The sequence below is a fragment of the Delphinus delphis genome, chromosome 14 (assembly GCF_949987515.2).
Source record: "Delphinus delphis chromosome 14, mDelDel1.2, whole genome shotgun sequence".
Taxonomy (NCBI): Eukaryota; Metazoa; Chordata; class Mammalia; order Artiodactyla; family Delphinidae; genus Delphinus; species Delphinus delphis.
The window spans coordinates 25,228,412-25,252,014 of NC_082696.1; the positions used below are offsets into that span (position 1 = coordinate 25,228,412).

General features: G+C 40.1%; 1 protein-coding gene across 6 annotated transcripts in view; it reads left to right on the forward strand.

Annotated features, from left to right (window-relative positions):
* The window catches only part of NHSL1 (NHS like 1), a 237,961-nt gene that overhangs the window by 196,612 nt on the left and 17,746 nt on the right, over window positions 1–23,603 (forward strand). For all 6 annotated transcript variants that reach the window (XM_060029892.1, XM_060029894.1, XM_060029893.1 and 3 more), the window contains exons 3-4: window positions 6,777–6,904; window positions 19,027–19,216. In XM_060029892.1, coding sequence (XP_059885875.1) covers window positions 6,777–6,904; window positions 19,027–19,216 — 318 coding nt within the window. The remainder of the gene's footprint in view (window positions 1–6,776; window positions 6,905–19,026; window positions 19,217–23,603) is intronic.

Genomic DNA, 23,603 nt, shown 5'->3' on the forward strand with positions numbered 1-23,603 from the left:
AATATTTGTGCTCTTTTTTTGGATTGAGAGGAGTTAGAAATAAATGTTCAGGCCATTGACATTAAGAGAATCCCCGTATAAGTGTCATACCGACTTGGGAAAAGCAATACAACCTCCTGATGTTTTGGTAAAGACGTAGCCAACAGCTTGGTCAAAGTGTAGAATCTTAAAGAACTGTGTAGGGCTTCCCTGGTGGCACAGTGGTTAAGAATCTGCCTGCCAATGCAGGGGACACGGGTTCGAGCCCTGGTTGGGGAAGATCTCACATGCCGCGGAGCAACTAAGCCTGTGCACCACAACTACTGAGCCTGTGCTCTGGAGCCCACGAGCCACAACTACTGAGCCCACGTGCCACAACCACTGAAGCCCGCGTGCCTAGAGCCCGTGCTCCGCAACAAGAGAAGCCACTGCAGTGAGAAGCCCGCGCGCCGCAACGAAGAGGAGCCCCCACTCACCACAACTAGAGAAAGCCCGCATGCAGCAACGAAGACCCAACGCAGCCAAAAATAAAGAAAATAAATAAATTTATTAAAAAAGAAAAAAACAACTGTGTGGCCAAGCAGGTCTTGTTATGGAATTGCTTACTGGCTTTTAGAAGTGGGAGAGTTTGGGGCTTCCCTGGTGGCGCAGTGGTTGAGAGTCCGCCTGCCGATGCATGGGACACGGGTTCATGTCCCAGTCCAGGAGGATCCCACATGCCGCGGAGCGGCTAGGCCTGTGAGCCATGGCCACTGAGCCTGCGCGTCCAGAGCCTGTGCTCCACAATGGGAGAGGCCACAACAGTGAGAGACCCGCGTACCACAAAATAAATAAATAAATAAATAAAAATAAATAAAAGTGAGAGAGTTTGAGGTAGTTATGGTTTATGTGGTAAATGCTGACAGCAGTGACTGTTTTTTGAGCACCCTCCAGGTGGAGTGTTCTGTGCAAAGTCCTGACACACCCTGACCTAGTCTCTCACCTTAAAGAGCAAAGTACTTGGAAATGTTTGTTGACTGATTCTCATGATAGCTTCCCAGAAGTACTGTGCCAGCGCTAGAGGTGGGATCTGAGTTTCCAGAAGGTGAAAATGCTGTCCCCCAGGTCTCACAGGTGGTGAGCGGTGCCTGGTTTGTCCTGGATTCCAGACACTCGGTGGCTTCCCCATAGAGTCCCTCCCAAAGGTCAACGCCCTGTTACTGAAACACAGCAGGGTAGCTTTTCATCGCAGATTCCACATCGGAAGCCTCTCAGTCTCATTCAGGAAGGATTGGAAATAAACACTTAGTAAGTGTTGGGAGAATGGGTGACAAGAATCTGGAAAATCATAGATTCAGTGTTGTCCCTCTTTTTGGAGGAGTCATTAGAGCTGGTGTGGGATAGTCTCATTCTCCCCCTTGCTTATGAGGTAGGGTGGCCCCTCCTTGTCCCCTCTGAAGTTAGGTATGGCTGTGTATGTGGCTTGTTGTGTCCAAAGAAATAGGAGCGGAAGTAAACTCTGGTTATTGCTGGCAGAAGTTCCCAGAGCCAGTGTGAAACGCACATTCTCCCAGCGCTGCTGCCTGATGGTCCAAGCACAAGCTGAGAAGGACCTTCCCTCGGCCTGGTCCCTGCGTGACTGTGGTGAGCAGAGCCCCCAGTAGCTCTGCCTAGACCAGGAGAACATGCAGGAAAGAATCTTCTTGTTGTATTAAGCCACTGGGATTTTGGAACTGTCTGTGACTGCTGTATATTCCAGCTCATTGTCACTAATTCAATACATTTAGGAGCAAAACAAAGAGAGTGGAAATTCATCAAGGATTTCCAGTAGAGAGAGTGATTTTGAAGATAACTCTAAATCTTCTTGCAGCAGACTCTCTCAGCATATATACAATATTAAAACAGAAAGTCTAAAGAATCGTTTAATATGTGAAGGTTTGGAGGACAGAACAGTATTAAATTCACAAGATGTTCAGGTAACCATCTCATCCTATGACAGTATTTTTTGCTTCTATATTAAAAACTTTGGTCTACCAAGGTGTTCGTCCATTGTTCTTGCACCAAAGAAAATAGTTTGACATGAAAGGAAAGAGGAAGAAATTTGTGGCTGGGAAACCAGAGGACACAATAAACAGTGACACCTTTATCCAAGTAGTACTGTGAGAACAATAGCATGGTTTTACTCTTAATTTCTGTTGCAAGAGACGTATGTGTTAAAGACTGAGCTTCTGTTACATTTAGTATCGTGTTTCCCTCCTGTGGTTACTGGCATAACCTGGCTTTAAATTATGCTTTGCCTTGCTCTTACCATCAGTTCAGTGTTTGAAAAGTCTTTGTTTATTCATGATGGCTCGTACTCACTTACATCTCACTCCACAGACAATAAACTCAGTTTTTAATGAACAAAGCCATGGTTTAGAAACTGAGAGCCATTGCAACTTGACAGGAGGAAATTTTCCTAGATTTCCCGTAGAGTTGGAATAAGATAAATGGCAATGGAATTTGATGAGTTTACTAGATTGCAGAAATCTGATAAGGGTATAAAAAATTGGTCATCTGCCATAAATTTATATGGACTTTTTTTTTTTTTTTTGGCTGCGTTGGGTCTTCGCCGTTGCGCGCGGCTTTCTCTAGTTGCGGCGAGTGGGGGCTGCTCTTCATTTCAGTGCGCAGGCTTCTCATTGCGGTGGCTTCTCTTGTTGCGGAGCACGGGCTGTAGGCGTGCGGGCTCAGTAGTTGTGACTCACGGGCTCTAGAGCACAGGCTCAGTAGTTGTGGCGCACGGATTTAGTTGCTCCACGGCATGTGGGATCTTCCTGGACCAGGGATCGAACCTGTGTCCCCTGCATTGGCAGGTGGATTCTTAACCACTGCACCACCAGAGAAGTCCCTATATGGCCTAATTTAATCTTAGACCAGCATCGTGTTCATTTGATATGCTACTGTTTGTTATACTACTATTTAAATATTTTTGTGACATAAACTTAATCTTGGGGGAAAAAAAGGCATTATCTTTTGAACTAGGCTTAAAAGGTGACACACATTGGAAATACTAATAATTGTGAGCCTTTCATGCTTTTAACTTATGGGTAATAATTTTACGATATTTTGGTCTTTTAAGATTCAACAGGTATCGAGTTATTAGGCTACTTTAAATTTCTTTTTAATTAAAAAATTGTAATTGGAGTGTAACTGTTGTACAATATAGTTTCAGGTGTACAACATACCGATTTGATATTTAAATACGTTACTAAACAATCCTAATAAGTCACCATACAAAATTATTACAGTATTGTTGACTGTATTCCTTATACTGTATATTATATCCCTGTGACTTATTTATTTTATAACTGGAAGGTTTTTTTTTTTTTGGTTTGTTTTGGTTTTTTTTTTGTGGTATGTGGGCCTTTCACTGTTGTGGCCTCTCCCATTGCGGAGCACAGGCTCCGGACGCGCAGGCTCAGCAGCCATGGCTCACGGACCTAGCCGCTCCACGGCATGTGGGATCTTCCCGGACCGGGGCACGAACCTGTGTCCCCTGCATTGGCAGGCGGACTCTCAACCACTGCGCCACCAGGGAAGCCCTATAACTGGAATTTTGTACATCTTAATCCCCTTCACCTATTTTGCCCAACCCCACCTCCCTCCCCTCTGGCAGCCATCTACTTGCTCCCTGTATCTATAAGTCTGTTTCTGGTTTGTTTTGTTTTTTAGATTCCACATATAAGTGAAATCATACAGTATTTGTCTTTCTCTGTCTGACTTATTTCACTTAGCATAATACCCTCAAGGTCCGTCCATGCTGTTGCAAATGGCAAGATTTCGTTCTTTTTTATGGCTGAGTAATAGTCCTCTGTATGTTTGTGTGAATACTGGAGTACATATGTCTTCTTGGATTAGTGTTTTTGTTTTCTTCAGGTAAATACCTAGAAGTGGAATTGCTGGATCGTATGATAGTTCTATTTTCAATTTTCTGAGGAACCTCCATACTGTTTTCCATAGTGGCTGCACCAGTTTACATTCCCACCAACAGTGCACAGGGGTTCCTTTTTCTCTACATCCTTGCCAACACTTGTTATTTCTTGTCTTTTTGATGATAACGCTTTGCTTATTTTTAATATTATTGCCAAGAATATCAGAACTAATATCACATTTAGAGATGATCTAGCCTAGCAGTCCCTTGCAGAGGAATCTTTTTCAAATACATTCTTACATGGTACCTGGTACGTGAAACAGATTTTTTAATATTATAAACTTCTCTAATTTGAGACTTGTACTTTTCATAAGGTCAGTGGATGAGGGGAGAAAGGATTATTCTGAACAGGGAAAGGACTTAGTTGAAGAGGCCCTTGGCCTTCACTTTGTATTTTGTTTTGTTTGGCAACTGTTTGAAAGCACTGAACTACGTGATAAGTAGCTGCCAGTGGTAATAGGTTTTATTGGTTTGTTTTACGAGGTTCACCCTGAATCCTTAGGCGACTTCAGTTTTATAGGACTACAGAGAAGTTAATTTAGCAATACAAGTTAATGACATGTAGAACTATGGAGCTGTTATTTTTTATCTTAGCTTTAAGATAAAAAAATAAAATCAAATATTTACAGAATCCCAGAACTCTGCACAGAACACCGTTTGAAAACTAGCTGTCATGCTCCTGGTAACATCGCTGTAGAACGAGAGCATAGAGTCTGGTTGTACTATCCACTTTTGCAGAGAGATTGTCAAATATTGGAGAAAATGTGAAAGTATTTCTCACTGAAAAGGGTTAGGGTTAGTAAATCCTCATTTTTAAAAGTGTGTTCTGGAAGTTTCCAAAATTTTTTTTTTTTAATTTTCTCTTTTACTCAGTATTAACAGTGGTTGCCAGCCCACACATTGTTCAGCCCGTAAGTAACTGAAGTAGTGGGGTTTAGCTCTCTTATGATTATTATATCATTAAATTATTAATTTTTAAGTTAGTTTGGCATTCTAAAAGAGCCTCGTGACTATTTCCATGGGACTTTTAAAAAATCTGATTTATAGTTTTGGTTTGGTTCTCCACTCCCACTGTGAGGTAGATAGCACAGGAGAGTAAGGATTTTTTTATTCTCCAGTTGCAGAATTTTTATCCCTCCACTAAAGCAACTATTAGTCTCCTCTTTGAAGAAGAAGCTTAGCTCCTAGTGTTAGAAGGGAACTCTGAAGATGCCCTACTTTAGTTCTGTGCCATTAGGCGCATGGTTTTGTAAAGCTGTGCAAAGAAGAAACTTGTCCAAAACCAAACACATGTCACCTTCCTTTACCAAGCTGGATATTTAAAGGAACCCTGTGGGGAATCCTTTTGCAAGGCAAATGCTCCTCTGAGGTATCTGGGTAATAGGAGAGCTCCTGGGGCTTTGAAAAGCCATTAGAACTCTTCTTTCTGTGCTCACCCCCACCAATGGGAGTTATCAGTGCAATGGTTTGTTGCTCCTTGAAGAGAATCTCTAATCTCTGAGCAGCCAGTGGTCCTAGTCCCCCTGTGATCCAGGGCTGCTACTTACCTTCCACTCAGTGGTGCCAGGCATTCCTCCGTGGACTGGAAGACATCTCAGACTGCCAGCCAGCTTGTACTAACTAAATTCTGCACAGTGATTATAGGCTGTTTAGCATCAAAGTTAAATTGAGAAGTAAAAACAAAATGAGAGCATTATAATCCATGATTTCTCTTGTCACTTCCAGCTAATCAGTCTAGAAAACAAGACTAGCATGAGAATTGCTTGTGTTTTTTGATGTGGAATTACTTAATCAATTGTTTCATGTCAAAAATTATAGTAAGTATGGAAACCAGTATGGAGGTTCCTCAAAGAACTAAAAATAGGGTTGCCATATGATCCAGCAATCCCACTCCTGGGCATATCCCCAGAGAAAACCCTAATTCAAAGGGATACATGCACCCCTATATTCATAGCAGCATAATTTATAATAACCAAGACATGAAAGCAACCTAAATGTCCATCGACAGCTGAATGGTTAAAGAAGAGGTGGTATGTATATACAACAGAATGTTACTCAGCCATAAAAAAGAATGAAATAATGCCATTTGCAGCAACATGGATGGACCTAGAGATTATCATAGTAAGTGAAGTAAGTCAGTCAGAGAAAGACAAACATCACATATCACTTATATGTGGAATCTAAAACACCACACAAATGAGCATATCTACGAAACAGAAACAGACTCACAGACATAGAGAACGGACTTGTGGTTGCCAAGGGGGAGGGGAATGGGGGAGGGAAGGATTGGAGTTTGAGATTAGTAGATGCAAACTATCATATATAGGATGGATAAACAACCAGGTCCCACTGTATAGCACAGGGAACTATAGTCAGTACCTGGTGATAAACCGTAATGGAGAAGAATAAGAAAAAGAATATGTATATGTATAACTGAGTCACTTTGCTGTATAGCAGAAATTAACACAACATTGTAAATCAACTATACTTCCATAAAACTGGAAAAAAATTATGGTAAGTAAGACCTTGGGTTCAAATTCTGAGTCCACTGCTTACTTGTGTAACATTACACAACAAGTGATTTAATTACCCTAAAGCTGACTCAGAGGGCTGTTGTGAGGTGTAAAGGTAATCCCTTTGAAGTGTATTAACGTGGCATGTAGAGTGTGGCCGCTGCTTTACTAATTCGTAGTTCTTTTTACCATAATTTTTATTATTAATATTGTCATTATTTTGAAATCGTGTTATGCGTAGAGAAATATTACTAGGAAAGGTAAGTAAGGAGGATTAAACTAATCCTGGTTCTTAAAGCCCTTTCTCCCCTCCCTGGCCTGTACCCCTGCAGAATGTGATAAGCTGCGGCAGGATGGCTACCGGAGTTCTCAGTACTACTCCCAGGGACCCACCTTTGCAGCCAACTCCAGTCCATTCTGCGATGATTATCAAGACGAGGATGAAGAACCAGATCCAAAGGTAAGGCTTCTAAATGCAACAGAGGATCCTGGACTGGATCCCAGAAGAGAAAAAGGACATAAGTTGGAAAAACTGGTGAAATCAGAATAAGTCTGTTTTTTAGTTAATAGTATTATCCCACGTTAATTTCTTAGTTTTGGCAAATGTACCATGATTATGTAATATGTCAATATTAGGGAAAACTGGGTGAAGGGTACACAAGGAATTCTCCATACTATCTTTACAACTTTTCTGTAAGTCTAAAATTAGTCCAAAAAAGGTAAGTTCGGGACCCAAGGAATTCATTAAAGGGACATAATCAGTGTATTGATTTCCGTACAATATTCAATAAATTACATGAGATATTAAACACTTTATTATACAATAGGCTTTGCATTAGATGATTTGCCCTAACTGTAGGCTAATGTTAAGTGTTCTGGGCGTGTTTAAGGTAGGCTGGGCTAAGCTGCAATGTTCGGTAGGTTAGTGAATTGTATACATTTTGACGTTTGTTTTCAACTTACGGTGGGCTTATCTGACAAAACCCCATCATAAGTTGAGGAAGATCTATACAAAGAAGGTCTTTTATTATAATAGGAAAAGCAGCTATTTCAAAATTGATCTAGCCTATAATTTTAAAAACTCACTTTTCTCTTGTTGGTGTGAGTAAGGAAAATTAAAATCAGAAGATGAATTACATGGTGAGGATTTTGTTTTGTTTAGATTAAGTTTTTTCAGCTTTATTGAAATAGAACTGACAAATACATTTTTATATATGTAAAGTGTGATGATTTGACATACGTGTGCTTTGTGAGACGACCATCACAATTGGGTTGATTAACACATCCATCACCTTCACTACTTTAAACACAGAATTATAATTCATTTTTTAAAAAGTAGTTATTAAGCGTCTTCTGTGTGCCAGCGACTCTTCTAGGTGCTGGTGATGTAACAATGAAGCAAACAAAGGAAATACTCGTCCTTGATGGTGCTTTGATTTGATGGTGAGACACCGAGAATAAATAAGCAATGATGCTGTACTAAGTGACGTGTGCTGTAGAGTAAAATAAAACAGAACAAGAGGTTGCAATTTTAAATTAAAGGGATAGGCCTTCCTGAGCAAAGAGGTGATTGGGATTAAAAGAGTGAGCCATGCAGAAATCTTGGAGAAGGACATTCCAGGAAGAAGCAGCAGCCAGTGAATAAATGTTTCTTAATGTATATAGCATTTACCTGCTACTACAAAATGCGAAGATTAATAAGATATCTGTACTTGCCTCAAGAAACTTAGAGCTCTCAGGTAGGGAGAACTCACCAGAATGAAAACTTTTACATATATTAACATGATGCAATAAATGTTTGTCATATAGTGACATTTGAAAGAGAAATTCTTCTGACTTGGGCAGTCACGAAATGGGGAAGGGGTTGGGAGAGGGTGAGGTGTGTAAGAAGAACATTTATAGACTACTGCAACAGGCAAGAAGTCCTGCGGACCTCGAGATCCAAAGAGTGGCTGTGAATGGTGAGGAAGGGGGAAGTTAAAAGCTAAAGTTAAGAGATGGTGTTATTCTAGGAGTTAAGGAGACAAATTTCAAGCGTTAGCTCTGCCTCTTGCTGCATTTCTTTGGATGTATCACTTGGGCCTTCAAGGCATTAATTTCTTCATCTAGAAAGTGGTGAGTGGAAAATTGTTCTCTAAGATCGGAGCTGTACTTCTGCCCAAGTTAATTTTAAAAATTAACACAATACCAATACAGTAAGTGCCCTACATATTAACGAGTTCTGTTCCGAGAGCATGTTCGTAAGTCCAGTGTGTTCGTAAGTCCAGCAAAGTTAGCCTAGGTACCCAGCTAACACAATCGGCTATATAGTACTGTACTGTAATAGGTTTACAATACTTTTCACACAATACGTATAAAAAAAACACAAAAAATAAAGAAAACATATTTAATATTACAGTATAGTCCTTGAAAAGTACAGTATGGTACCGGCTACATCACCGCTGCTTTTACGCTTGTTTCCGGACAACCTGGGCTTGAAATAAAGATACTGTACTACCCTACTCTATACAGTACTGCACAGTAAAGTACACAAAAGCATAAGCACTTGTGGAGGATGCACGCATGTGACAGTGTACGCCAGATATGTGACTTAAGTGATTGGACATGTGAACACGGTTCGCATCTTTGAAAGTTCGCAACTTGAAGATTCATATGTAGGGGACTTACTGTAAAAAGTTGAGTAGTTTTGTTCTGTTTTCATTTGGAGTTATTTTAGGGGCTGGGAGGAGGAGGGCGAGGACTGGAGAAACTGAGTCCAAGTTTCCTACCTGGGAAAGCTGTAAAACAGAAGAGCAGTGGTGGGGGAAGGAGAACCGGCCTGACCAGGTATTAAGACATAAAGAGTCAAGAATCACTCCAGTGTGGCACCTGGATATACAGACCAATAGGACAGAATATTAAAAACAGACTGTAAAGTCCAGGAGTAGACCTAAATCTTTAGGGATTTAGTATATGATGAAGTTGGCATTTGAGATCAGGTGGGAATCCATTAACTGTTACGAGGGGCTCCAAGCTAACATCTTATGTTCTCCACGTTAAGACCAAGACCCCTAACTACAGTCATGTCCTTAAATGTCATTCTAACAGTTGGGATCATTTTAAACATGATCCCAACTGTTTCGAGGGAAAATTCTACTGGGGAAACCCTTCACTTTGTATTTCCAGGTGGGCAGTGGAGGTGGGGCTATGGTGAGGAGAGCAGTGAACTATAGAGAAGAAGGGACAGGTAAGTTAACAAATGCTTAAGGGACAAAAAATGGTCTGAAAGCAAAATTAGGATGAAAAGCACGTAACTTGCATTCAAGAAATAATTAAGCATCTATTATGTGCTTAGGATAGAAGCACTCTCCTAAAATGAGAGTTGCTAATAGGGCAAATTTAAGGACATAAATTAGAACAGAAAACTTAGGGGACATCTGTTTTGGTTATTTTTTCTGGCTAATTGTTCCAGAATAATTATCCTAATGCAAAACATTTCCCAAGTAGGACTTGTGTTTATGGTGTGGTGAAAGGTATTTTGCTAATGATATCCACATACATCTTTCAAAGTAGTGGTGTAGTGTAGCAAGAAAAGAAATTGCTTGAAATATTTCCAACTATATATGTTATGTATATCATTAAATAGTAAACATGCTGCATGAAAAATGCTGTCTGCAAAGAGATTCAGAAATCTCACAAAATACCTTTTTATTCAACTGTAAAATCAAAGAGTGAGGCATTGCTTTAGTATTGTCCTAGCCTTGACATTTTTTTGTTCTTTCAGTTTTCCGTGTGTACCAGGTACTACCAAAGAGGTTATTCAGGTATTTGAAGAAAATTCAGTTATAGATGACAGAACACTTCCTTGAGAAGGCATTTCTCCAACTGCCATTGCTGGAGGTTATGTTTGATGAATATCTTCACTGAATCAAGGAAACATTCATAGAGGCCCCATTGTCTCAGCAGAAAGAATGTCAGTCATTACTCAATCTCTTGCATAAAATTCCCCCCCAAACAGATAAATTAGACTGGGATTGTGGCAATAAATCGTTGGCTCTAATGGTATTGAGAGAAACAGAAACTTTCTTTTCTAGTTTCTGTTTTTCTTTGAACTGGCATCTCAGGTTCTGTTTTAGTCTTCACTGATAAGAGATATTTAGACTGGAGGAGGACTTAGAAGACGACAGAAGGACAGTAGCCTTACTCTGTGACTGCACATGGAGGAGGCTTGTATAAAGTGATGCTTCAGAGCACCGGTCCGGGGCAGCTTTTCCACCTGTTGAAGCTGGTGGCCTTGGCAAATTGCTTCCCTCTGTGAGCTTCAGTTTCCTCAACTGTGAAGAGTCATAAACGACATGTTCTGGTTTTGCTCAGGACAGTCTGGTTTACAGCTGCTGTTCTGTGTGATGATTCAAAGCACCCCTTTCACTCTCAGAGGTGTTCTGGTTTTGATAATAAATTGCATGATTACCTCACCCACCTTGAGGATGATTGTGAGGTTGAAGTGAATTAAGGTTTGTAAGATCCGTAAGCATGGTGCCTGGTGCATAGTATATGCTCAAATGATGATGACTAGTGTCTTATAAACTGTCTGGTTTTATGAAAATTGGCCACTCTTTCAGTCACTCTGAGTCTTTTATTCCACCCACATAGAATTTCCTACCTAAGGCAAGGAATTTGAGAGGTTTCAGCAATTACTAAAAAATATCTGATTGTGTCTTCACAGGTTATCTACGTGTAGAACTACCAGTGGTTATACTGGTACTAACTTTATAATGATAGTAAAATGCTTTAGAACTTTTTCAAAATTATATCTCATTTTCACAAGAACTCCCATGAAATAGGTACTTTAATAATTATTACTATCATTGTAACCATCTGGAAACTGAGACTCAGATATATGAAATTACTTTCCCAAGAAGGTCACATAGCCAGAATGAGTCAGAGAACATGACCCAGGGCTTCTCACCTTATATTTCATTTCTTTTCATTGAACCATATTGGTGAAATAAAAGGGCAAGATTACTAAATTACCCAGTGCCTTCACATTATGCCTGCCGTTGTCATTTTTCCTTCTATTTTTGACTTGTCTGATGTTCATTCATTCATGCTGTTGTTTTCAAAGACCACTTAAGTCCTGCTTGGTCTCAGTATACAGACAGGGCCCCTAGCCTAGGGTAACTTACCATCTAGAAAACCTTTACGACGATCCTAGATACAGTCACTTCTCACTGGGTCTCTCTGGGTGAGCAGTTTCAGGAGGACACAGTGGAAGCACAGGGGAGTCTTTGCTGGCTCCTTGTGTTCACTGCTGTGCAGTCTGTGGCCCTTGTTACTCTGCACCTTTGCAGGCAGGGTGGGAAGATTGGGGTCTGTCGTTTCCAGACCTTTATGCATTCAAACAGTGAGGCTGTCTCCCATAACTTGTTCCGGTTTCTCTTGCTACACACATCCCATTAAATTGGAATGGGCTGTATTCATATCTGCCCTCCATTCTAGACTGGGGCAGGACGGGGGGACAGACACACAGCATTCTCACTGTGTTGATCTCTTATTCCCAGTATGGAGCCAAGCACCTGGCACAAAGAAAAGCTCAGAGGCTGGGCTCGGTGCTGTGTGTGTCTACTTAATACTTACTGCAGCCATGCAAGGTAGCCTGCATTGTGCGCATGTCACAGATGCATCTGTGCATCTGTGGAGGGATTACTCCACTTGCTTAAGATCACATAGCTTTTAAACCCTGAAACAGAGTTCTCTCTCTCTTTTTAAAAAGAACATTATGTGGTATAATTTACATAAAGTAAAGTACACGTCTTTAAAGTATACAATTTAATAAGTTTTGACATATTGATACATACAGGAGACCATCACCACAATCAAGATAGTGAACACACCCTTCACCCCCAAAAGTGAACTAGGATTAAAACCCAAATCTGTGACTCCACAGCCCCTGTTTTCCCTCAAACAATGAGTGTATGCGGAATTGAGGCTTAGCTGCCGCTCTTTCCTGCTAACTACTCTTTTAGGGGAGTTTTGAATTGTTGAGATAATAGGAAGAACATCTTTTTCAACCCATCATCCATCAGTAAAAGAGTGGATAAATAAATGTATTAGAATGGAATGTAGGCTTCAGTGAAATGGATTAACTGTAGCTCATACAACAACATGGGTATGTCTTCGAAACAACGGTAAGTGAATAACGCTACAAAGAGAATGGTACCATTTTTATAAAGTCAAGCAAGTCTAAATATGTAATTTAGACATATTTATGCACACACATAACAACAATTTAGGGAATGATAAATAACATAGAATTCAGGAGAGTGGTTACCTTGGGGGAAGCAGGGAAAAGTTTGGGGTGGATGCAGTTTTTTGGTACTATTTTAAGTCATGAGTTGGGTAGTAGGGTCTTAAAAATTCATGTTATTTTGTATATATGATTTATTATAATAAAAGGTCGTTAAAAGTAGGAAATTACATTATCACTTTGAACATTTAGGTTCACTTAATATGTGATCGTTTAAATCCAAAATATTTTAATTCAGTACAGGGTAAGAAAGTTTAGAGCCCATGATAAAGAGGCTAGGTTTGTGGTAATATACTGAGTAGGAGAGAAGGAACAATTGAAATTATTTAATAATGTGAATGTGGAAACCACCTCCTGGCCATCGTGGAGCTGCTTGATGGGCCATGAACTGTGCTTCTGTGTGGATCCCCCCAGACCACTACCCTTGGTTTTTGTTGTTGGGTCCAGGGCCCAGGGAGCCCGGGGGGAGGAATAAGGAGAGAAGAGAATGAAGTCAGGATGTCTTGTGTCTCAGTGTATTGACGGTGGAAGAAGCATATAGCCAAAAAAGACTCCAGACATTTTGGCACCTTATAAAACTATCTAGAATCTTTAAAAAGAAAGAGTTGACCCAAGAAAGATTTAATTCTGGAGAGAAAAACACCATCGACTAAGTAAGTGTCCTGTAAAAAGGACCGGAATGTATGTGGTTTTCCTCTTAAATGGTGCTCTATATAGTTTCATCTGTTCTGTATCTATTTTTATGTAATAATTGCTAAATGAATGCTAACTTTAACTCTGACTACAATTAGGTTTTCTAATTTTTTTTAATTTATTTATTTTTGCTGTGTTGGGTCTTCGTTTCTGTGCAAGGGCTTTCTCTAGTTGTGGCAAGCGGGGGCCACTCTTCATCGCGGTGCGCGGGCCTCTCACTATCGCGGCCCCTCTCGTTGCGGAGCACAGGCTCCAGACGCGCAGGCTCAGTAGCTGTGGCTCACGGACCTAGTCGCTCCGCGGCATGTGGGATCCTCCCAGACCAGGGCTTGAACTGGTGTCCCCTGCATTAGCAGGCAGACTCCCAACCACTGTGCCACCAGGGAAGCCCAGGTTTTCTAATTTTTAAAAGCATAGCAGATTTAAAAAAAAAAAAAAAAAAAAAAAAAAAGCCTGGGTGGGCACATGTGTTTCATAGCTAAGCCCACTTTTTGGTAACTTGGCCGTCTGCCAAAGAGACCATGTTTCAGGCCCCACCATCCATCTGGTGGGAGCTTGTCTGATTTCCAGACAGGACCTAGTAGTCTCTGAAATGCAGGACTTAACAGCATCCAAAATTCACAAAACAACTGCTGGTATGGCAGGTGATCTCCCTTTGTGAATTAAGCAATTTGACACAAGAAATCGAGGTTTCTTATGTTTCATTTGTGACTGTCCATTCCTTCCAGGATAAGGATATGGGGTGTTAATGAACATTACTGATCAATTTACAGTTTTTAAAACTGCATTTAAGTTCTGAAAGCAAGACCACTTTAAACTCAATATTTAAAAAAATAATTTACCCTGTACCGAGGGATCCCTTAACATGAAGCATGGTGACGCTATTTAAGTTATTCTGTTCTCAACACAGGGAGCTTGAGTTGCTCAAAACATACAGCTGGTAAATGACAGAGCCAGCATGATGATACTTACTGTTTTTTACTCCAGAGTGTAGTGTTCCACCTGCTACACCACACTGTTGACTTTACTCTAGCTTTTTTAAAGGTTTTGTTCTTATTCAGAGATATACATGGAGATTTTATTTTTATTTTATTTATTTTTGGCTGTGTTGGATCTTCGTTGCTGCGCACGGGCTTTCTCTAGTTGCAGCGACTGGGGGCTACTCTTCATTGCGGTGCGCGGGCTTCTCGTTGCGGTGGCTCCTCTTGTTGTGGAGCATGGGCTGTAGACATGCCGGCTTCAATAGTTGCAGCACGCGGGCTCAGTAGTTGTGGCTTGTGGGCCCTAGAGCGCACAGGCTTCAGTATTTGTGGTGCACAGGCTTAGTTGCTCCCCGGCATGTGGAATCTTCCCAGACCAGGGATTGAACCCATGGCTCCTGCATTGGCAGGCAGATTCTTAACCACTGTGCCACCGGGGAAGTCCGGAGATTTTAATTTTAGATAGAAAACCTAGTAATTTATTGCCAAGTTGTTATTTTACACTGTTTGACAGCAGAAGCTTAGAGGGCACACGTGGGTTCTAGTCCCAGTTGCCCACTTGTGAAGTTCCCAAAAGTGAAGTTGCTTTACTCCATTTCCTTATTTACAAAACAAGGCTAATGCTGTGAAGATTAAATGAGGTACCAATTCCTATAAAGCCTGTAACCCAGGGCAAGGCATTGAACAATCAGTTACTAAATGGTGACCCCCTTTTTTAGCTAAATTGTGAAATAGCTCTCTATGCAATTCTGATTTAAAGCCTTCTGAAACTTACATTCTCATGGGAGAGACAAACAAGGTGAATAACTAAAATATATGCACACTGGTGATATGTACTGAAGAGAAAAAAGAAAGCTGAGAAGGGGGATATAAAATATTGGGGAGGAGTTGAAATTTTAGGCAAGTGGACAGGTAAGACCTCAACAAGAAGGGGACTCTTGACTAAGCACCTGAAGAATAAGAAGGTGCTATCTGTGAGGATGTCTAAGGGAAGAGCAAGTGCGAAGGCCCTGAGGCAAGAGAGTGCTTGGTTTGTACAAGGAACTGGATGGAGGATGGTGAGGCTGGAGTAGAATAAATAAGGGATAGAATAGTAGAAGATGAGGTCAGAGGTAGCAGTGGGCCAGTTCATAGGTCATGTTGGGTCTTGTAGGTTATAGTAAGGATACACAGGAGCAGCCATGATCTGACATATTTTATTTATTTATTTATTTTAAACATCTTTTTTGGAGTATAATTGCTTTACATTGTTGTGTTAGTTGCTGCTGTATAACACAGTGAATCAGCTATGTGTATACATATATCCCCATATCCCCTCCCTCTTGCGTCTCCCTCCCTCCCACCCTCCCTATCCCACCCCTCTAGGTGGTCACACAGCACCGAGCTGATCTCCCTGTGCTATGCGGCTGCTTCCCACTAGCTGTCTGCCTTACGTTTGGTAGTGTATATGTGGATCTGACATATTTTAAAAGGATCCCTCTGGCTTCTGTGTTGAGCAGTAGACTATTAAAGGGGCGGTGGGGAGAAGGGGAGGGTGGCCAACAAGGTCAGAGCATGGAGACCAGTTAAGAGGCTAAGGTAATAATCCAGAGCATTACAGTATCCATCTTAACGGAGTAATTGTGATGTGTTCGGCCATTGAGATGATTGAGGTTTCTCCTGTTCCCCTGCTGCATTTATAAATGCTGAGAAGGATGGGAGTCAGATCATTCTGGAAGTTGTACCATCCTGGTTTTTTATTTCTCTTTAGTAGATTGTGGCACTGTATAACAGTCCCATTTGCATATAACTTTATCTGTGACCTGCATGTGTCGGAAGTTTTCTTGCAAAGGAAGGGATCACTTTATAAAATAGATGATCTTAGGGCTTCCCTGGTGGCGCATTGGTTGACAGTCCGCCTGCCGATGCAGGGGACATGGGCTCGTGCCCCGGTCCGGGAGGATCCCACGTGCCACGGAGTGGCTGGGCCCATGAGCCATGGCCGCTGAGCCTGCGCGTCCGGAGCCTGTGCTCCGCAACCGGAGAGGCCACAGCAGTGAGAGGCCCGCGTACCGCAAAAAAAAAAAGATGATCTTCGTCACTTGTCATACTGGAGCGGTCCCTGGTCATCATCCCATGGCAACGAGGCTGAACTGAAGTACTATTGCACTGTGACAGTTTTCAATTCTGACACTCTCAGTCAACTGAAAGGAAGGCAGGTTACTAAGGCTGATGAGCCCCATTGAGCCAAATACAGACCACAGAACAGTGCTTCTCCCCCTCCCTCGGCAGACGTGACACGGAAAAGGGAGCCCTCTCTGTAGGGTGTCACCATGCTATTTATTCTCCATCAAGCTGAAGCTTTACTTTTCTTTCTTTCAGACCTTTTTGATTAGGATTTGCTTCTTATGGCCTTTAAAATTTGTGCTATATTTCAAAGTTGCCTGAAAAATTATTTCTGTGTATAGATATCAGAAAATCAGAGTAACCTAATTTACTAAACTGAGATTCAACTTCAGACATGTGACCTTTACACAAACTGCATGAAATTCTCAAATAAAATTAATTTTAATTTGTGTATCTGCAACATAGGGTAGATCATGAGTATTATAAATCAAACCCAACGCGAGTGTCACAACTGCAAAAAGGATAGAAATAATTGATTTACATCGGCATGGCTTAGCTGCTGCTGATTCAAAAATCCCTTTGATTGCCTCTCAAGGATCTGTAGGAGTTGTGATCATTTTGACCAGTGTTGGATCAAATATGAATAGATACGGTGCAATTTAGTATCATCATAGGATGTCAGTAACATATGCTCATTATAAATTGAGTATATTGTCAGTTTAATTACACACATTTCACGTTTTCCTTAGGTGGCAAAGAAACTAGGTTATCATTTTATACACTAATAATATAAAGTCTCAAATATCGAGATGTCTGTTCCTATGATTTATATTTTTATTTCCACGATGCCTTTCCCACAGCTCTCATGTCACTAGGTTCACGAATACCTCTAGTGGCGTGTGGAAGGGAGGGAGGATAGTCCTTTTTTACAGCCAAGTAAACTTCAGTGTTTAGGAACAGCTTCAAGATCAATTAACTGTAAAGTGAGTGACCTGAGTCTTTGGATTCTTAGCCTAGAGCCCTAACCCCGCACCATCCCATTTTCATTAGCCCTTGTGTAGTCTTTTTCAGATTTGTGGAGTGCTAGTAGTTGTAGGATAAATACAGATATTTTGCAGGAGGGTTAATTCAATAGCAGTAAACAGAGATGGCAGTGTTCTTTTGTTTGAGATATCTAACTAGTGCATTTCTGTAGATGTCTTACTGATGTCCTCTTGGAAACTTGCGGTAAATCCAGAAATGCATCAACACATGCTTTTTTTTTTTGTGGTACGCGGGCCTCTCACTGTTGTGGCCTCTCCCGTTGCGGAGCACAGGCTCCGGACGCGCAGGCTTAGCGGCCATGGCTCACGGGCCCAGCCGCTCCGCAGCATGTGGGATCCTCCCGGACTGGGGCACGAACCCGTGTCCCCTGCATCGGCAGGCGGACTCTCAACCACTGCGCCACCAGGGAAGCCCAACACGTGCTTTTTAAAGATAGAAAAATCTTCACAAACATAACGTTAAATGAAAGAAATAAGTCACGAAACAGAAAATACAGTATAATTTCCCTTAGAGAAAATTGAATTACAGGCAAATGAAGCTGGGGTGTTAGGAGTCAGGATAGCAGTTACCCTTTTGGGGGGCTGTGTGGTTGAGGGGTGCTGAATCGACCTGGGTGCTAGTATTCTAGGAATTCCCTTGGGAAGGTTTATTGACTTTTCATTTTTAAGGAAAACCTGTCTTAACTGCCTTAGGTGGTAGTTAGTTTAAATGCTTTTGACTTGAAGAGCAGTCCTTAAGCGTTTATTATGATTATAACCTGCCATTTCCCAACAAAAGTCAATTACCCTTTTTTGTTGTTATTGTTGCTGCTGTTCCTGAGACCGTCACATTTCTTTTGAGTTCTTGGTGTTTTCTTGTCATAGAACCAGCTGCTGGAGCCATGGTGAAGTTCATCATAAAATGCTTGCCAAAACAACTTTCTTGCTTACACTTTTTAAGATGTTACAGGAAGAAGGGTATTGACGAGGGCTCCCCAGTTAGCATGTTAATCTGTATAAAAACAGACACTGCTAGAAATGTTTTCACGGGACTTTGATAAGCTCCAAGCAGAGCTTCAGTCAGCTTCTTACAATTTAACAATTTCACACTGATTTTTTTTCCCCCATATAAATGGTTTCCGAAGAGCACAGATAGTTGAGCAACAAAAGCTCTATCATTTTCAAACTGTTCTTTGAGGTCAGAGCCTAAAGGAAATGAGATTGAGGCTTAAAAAATTTTGTGGGTCAGCAAAACCTTTTGCAGTCCTCATGGCTTAGAGACTAAGGCCTCTGCAAATCATATATATTATGGGTCATACTCAAGGTGATGAACACGTCTCTTGCAAACCGTTGCTTCTGTCCCTAAATGTGACCAATTTTTTTTTTTTTATGGCTTCAAATCAGTTAAAAAAATTTTTTTAAAGAAATGTATTTTTAAATGTTTCTGCCAGCATTTATACATACTATGGCTTCCTCTCACTTTTTTCCCCTGCAGTGTTCTATCTCTTCGTCGGAAGAGGAAAGACTTTCTACCAGGAGACCTAAAACGCCAACCTCAAGTGACTTCTCTGACTTTAATACTCAAACCAACTGGACCAAATCACTTCCCTTGCCAACACCGGAAGAGAAGATGCGACAGCAGGCCCAAACAGTCCAGGCTGATGTAGTTCCTATTAACATAACTGGTATGCTTTGCTCTGCAGACAGGTTCCAAATGTTCTGGGAGAATGACTATGGCTCTTTGTTTGTTAAATGCTCTTAGCATGTCATTTACACATCACAGGTAAATAGCTGTGGTCTGACTTCCTGCTCTTTGTTTAATGAAGGGAATACTAAAACATATATATGTGTGTGCATGTCAAATATATATTGCTTTTAGATTAGAAGACTCTATGTCATCAAAGGTTGATGTCAAAGAACTCAGTGGTCCAGCCATTCAGCTGAAGTGTTTCTTTTAATTGATTGGCCTTCTAAAAATATTTTGGCCGTATGGGAATATCTTCCAAATGTGATCTTGGGTAAGAAAAAATTAGGTTTACCTTCTGAAGGGCTATTTTAACTGATTTTTAGAAGTGAAGATATAACACTTTAGTGATATTTCTGAATGATTTGCTTACCTTCTTGTTTTCTCAAGTAGAAAAAGAGAAAAATTACTTGAAATAAAAATATCAAATGAATTAATAATAACTATAAATATATTTTTTTAAACTTAATAGGGTGGTAAAATTATATCTTGAGCTCCATAATTTGAATTCTATAACCATCAAATAAAAATCCATTCCTTCTGAATTTAAAAATATCATCTATGATAATTAAAGTGACAACAAGGTACATAAAGTTCAAAGACAGTATTTCACAAATGTAGAAGAACTGTTAAAAGATATCAAAACTTTTGTACTTTATCACTTCCATAGCCTGCAGAGAAGCTAGGTCAGTGGTTTGGGGAGTGTACAAAATGCAAAATAGACACGTTAAGAGGTAGTAGCTTCAGCCATTAGACTATGTGTTCAAGAGAAATAGTTTACTGATAGTTATATTGATAATCAGTCCATACAAAGCCTGGTTTATAGGGCCAGAACCTAAAAAAAATCAGGTGACCAATAAGGATAAGCTTTCATAAAAAATTAGGATGAAAACCCATAGCACCCTTGCTGTGTTTCTGAGGCAACTGCTCTTGACTACTTAGAAAGCTTTTTGCCATGGCATTGGTGGGACTAAAAACATTCTGTAAGGAACTGAAAACATTTTGATAGTTACTGATGAACTTTTTAAAACCTTACAGGATGTTTAAAAATTACATTTAAAACTCTATTTTGAATTGCAGAGAAATTTAATAAATAAGTACCTGAATTATTTTAAATTCCATGTGCATTTTTCCATATTTGCTATACTTAAGCCTTAAAGGAATAGCATGGCATTTCATTCCATTTTCTATAAAAATAACATTGATTTTTCTGAGCGTGATTCTCATTTACCTAGATCATATTTTATTTTTATTTTTTTATTTTTTTTTTTTTTTGCGGTACGCGGGCCTCTCACTGCTGTGGCCCCTCCCATTGCGGAGCACAAGCTCCGGACGCACAGGCCCAGCAGCCATGGCTCACGGGCCCAGCCACTCCGCGGCACGCGGGATCCCCCCGGACCGGGGCGTGAACCCGCGTCCCCTGCATCGGCAGGCTGACTCTCAACCACCGCGCCACCAGGGAAGCCCTAGATCATATATTTTAAAGATATTTTTAATACGTAGTTACGTTTCAGAACGAAGTACAATGTTTATTGCTCAATGAAATACATGGTGCATATTTTCTACAAGATAATGCATTACATTATTTGATTGATTAAATGCAGCAGAAATGTAATTACATTATATATGATTAAATGCCTCAGAAATAATATTATAAGATAAGATTGTGCTATGAAATATGACAGTCCTTAATGGAATTAGGGTAAAATGCATTATCGTGAAATTAGGAAATTTAAAACAGAGTAACTAGAGTTTCAGGAATAAAGAATAATTTGCAGTGAAATACATTGTCACAACAGCAGACACTGTCAGTCTCTTTGAACTTAATTCTCTCCTGTGTGACGACTAAGTGGATGTGAATTACATAGAGTTTAAAAGGAGGGCTTGAAAATGCCACACAGGAAAGGTGAATGACAGTAAACAAATGAGCAGTATGAGTTAGGAAAAAATGCAGTTTAATTCTGAGTGGTTAACGTTTTTGGAAATGTAGAAAGCAAATACCTAATTATGTATTTATTGATCCATTTTCTAGATCCGTGTGTTCACATATACACACATATTTCATAAAGAAGTAGTTTTTCTAATATTCCGGTATAAATAAGCATTAAATTTAAAATGTTTACTTTTAGTGGTTGAATTGACATAGGTTATACAACTTCCTGCTCTTTAAACGATATATTTCTAAAGCCCTAGAAGACTTTTGAAATAAAAATGTAGCTTCCTGTAGGGCATTGTCATGTGTTCATTTTTTTGGATGAACATTGACCTTCTATTTGGTTTGCAGTACAGTTCAGCAGAGGGAAGAATGCCAATAAATATATTATTTCAAATCCAGAGAGATGCTCGCCAGGCATAGAGGTAGAACATTAGCACAGTGATCTGCTGGCTTGAAAATCAATTTAATCCCTTTAGTCATAGTCCTGTGGGACTCGTCATGTTCTAAGAGTTGAGAAAAAAATGTTTAAAATAAAATGTACATATGAGTATGTCCCATAGTCGGCCATGTGGGATAACAACTCTTCCACCTGGAAGATAAATAGAGTGGGTAAACATACTTAAGCACTTCTTACAAACTGCCTTTGTACTGATGTTCGAGCTAGCTAAATTGATTTCTAAGTAGTAACCATGACCAACTAATGCCATTTTTCAATGAAAGGGAATAATTAAATTCCTCTCAATTCAGTAGATATTTACTGAATAACTGCTTTGTATCAGGCATTGAGCTGAATGCCACAGGCGATGCTACAGTACATGATTACGGACCCTACCCTCCAGAAATGTATAATCCAGTGGGGGAGACCGTCCTTTTAGGTCACGATTCAAGATGGAGTGTCGGCGCCAGTAATGGTGTATGTCTTAGATGTTCATCTTCATGATTTGTTTCTTAATTTCTTTGGAGCTTGGGTGGTTTATCTTTGTTTTGGTTTAGGAAGCAAAACTGGAGACTAAATGCAGCTATCTGTTAATGTTCTGTCCATTCTTAATGGCTTGATCCAAGAAAATATTTTTCCTCTGCTTCAGGGAACTAGTGGACCAGTGAACTCCTGACTTGTCCCTTACAAGCGCCATGTATGCTATTGTACATAGTGACCCATTTATCACAGTGATGGTACCTTCCAGCGTTTCAGGGTCTTCTCTAAGTCATTTCTGTTTTTCTCCATTAGGAACAGAAGTGTGAGCATTTTCAAGTTTGCAAGTGCTTATCTAAGTTTGTTGCTTTGTAGGTGAAATGTGTTTTGATCATTCAGATCTTTTATCCTCTGTTTTGACTAGAACCTTATTGGTTCTATTCACAATTTATTCCCATTAAAATAGAAGATACATTGTTTACAACATACCCACTTTGAATGTGCATCAATATTGCTAAAAAGAGTGAATAATTTTTATACTTTTCTTAGAACATAAAAGTATGTATTTTGTGTATGTATTTTTTTTAAATCTCTTTGAGAAGAACCATTTAACAAGGTCAGTACTATAAAACTTTCTTTAATTAAACTGATAAATTTAAAGCAGACCAATCAATAACTGATACGTTACTATTTTATGGTTTCCCATGATGTGTTAATCACACAGCTTACACGCTAGAAAGAAAAAGAGTCCTGTGGATGTGGCATTCTGGGTTTGGTTTCAACATAACTGAAATGAGTTTAGATCAGCTTTAAAAAGTGATTCAGAAACGGCAAGAAGCAGTTCAGCTTTAACAACATCAGTGCTTCTGGGTCTCATTGTGATAAAAGTACTTTATCATTATAAGGCTTTTTCTTTTCCATTATCATTGTATCTCACACCATAGCAATTACCACAGTCTATCCAAATTATCAGCCTCCTTGATGGAAGAAAAAGCTCCTCATCCAAAATTCTTGATTTGTTTCATCACATAGGACAAGACATTACATTGGTCTCTGGAGAGGACCAGATGAGTCAAAGGTATTCATCGCTGGCACTGCATACACACTGACGTTAAGCGTGATTTCAGTGACCAGAAGACCTTTGTAAAGTACTTCCAAAATGATACGTTTTTTAAAGAACACAAAATCACTTTTCCAGTGTGTTATTCACCAGTTTGTATTTGCCACTCCAGCTCATTTGCAAATGAGCTCAAGGTGCTTCCTTCGGAAGGACACACACATGGAAGTTGGAAAATAGCCTTATGGTGCTAATGTGCTTGCCTTCCTTTTTTGCCCTTCAGCATTCATTCATCATCGTATGACTGGCTAACATCATTATTAATACCTTCTTATCATTTTACAACAAGCTTCTGGAAGAAAGTGCATGGTGTCGCCTTGCTTGAAAATAACCTTGCTTTGCTTGTTCTACTGCTCTACATT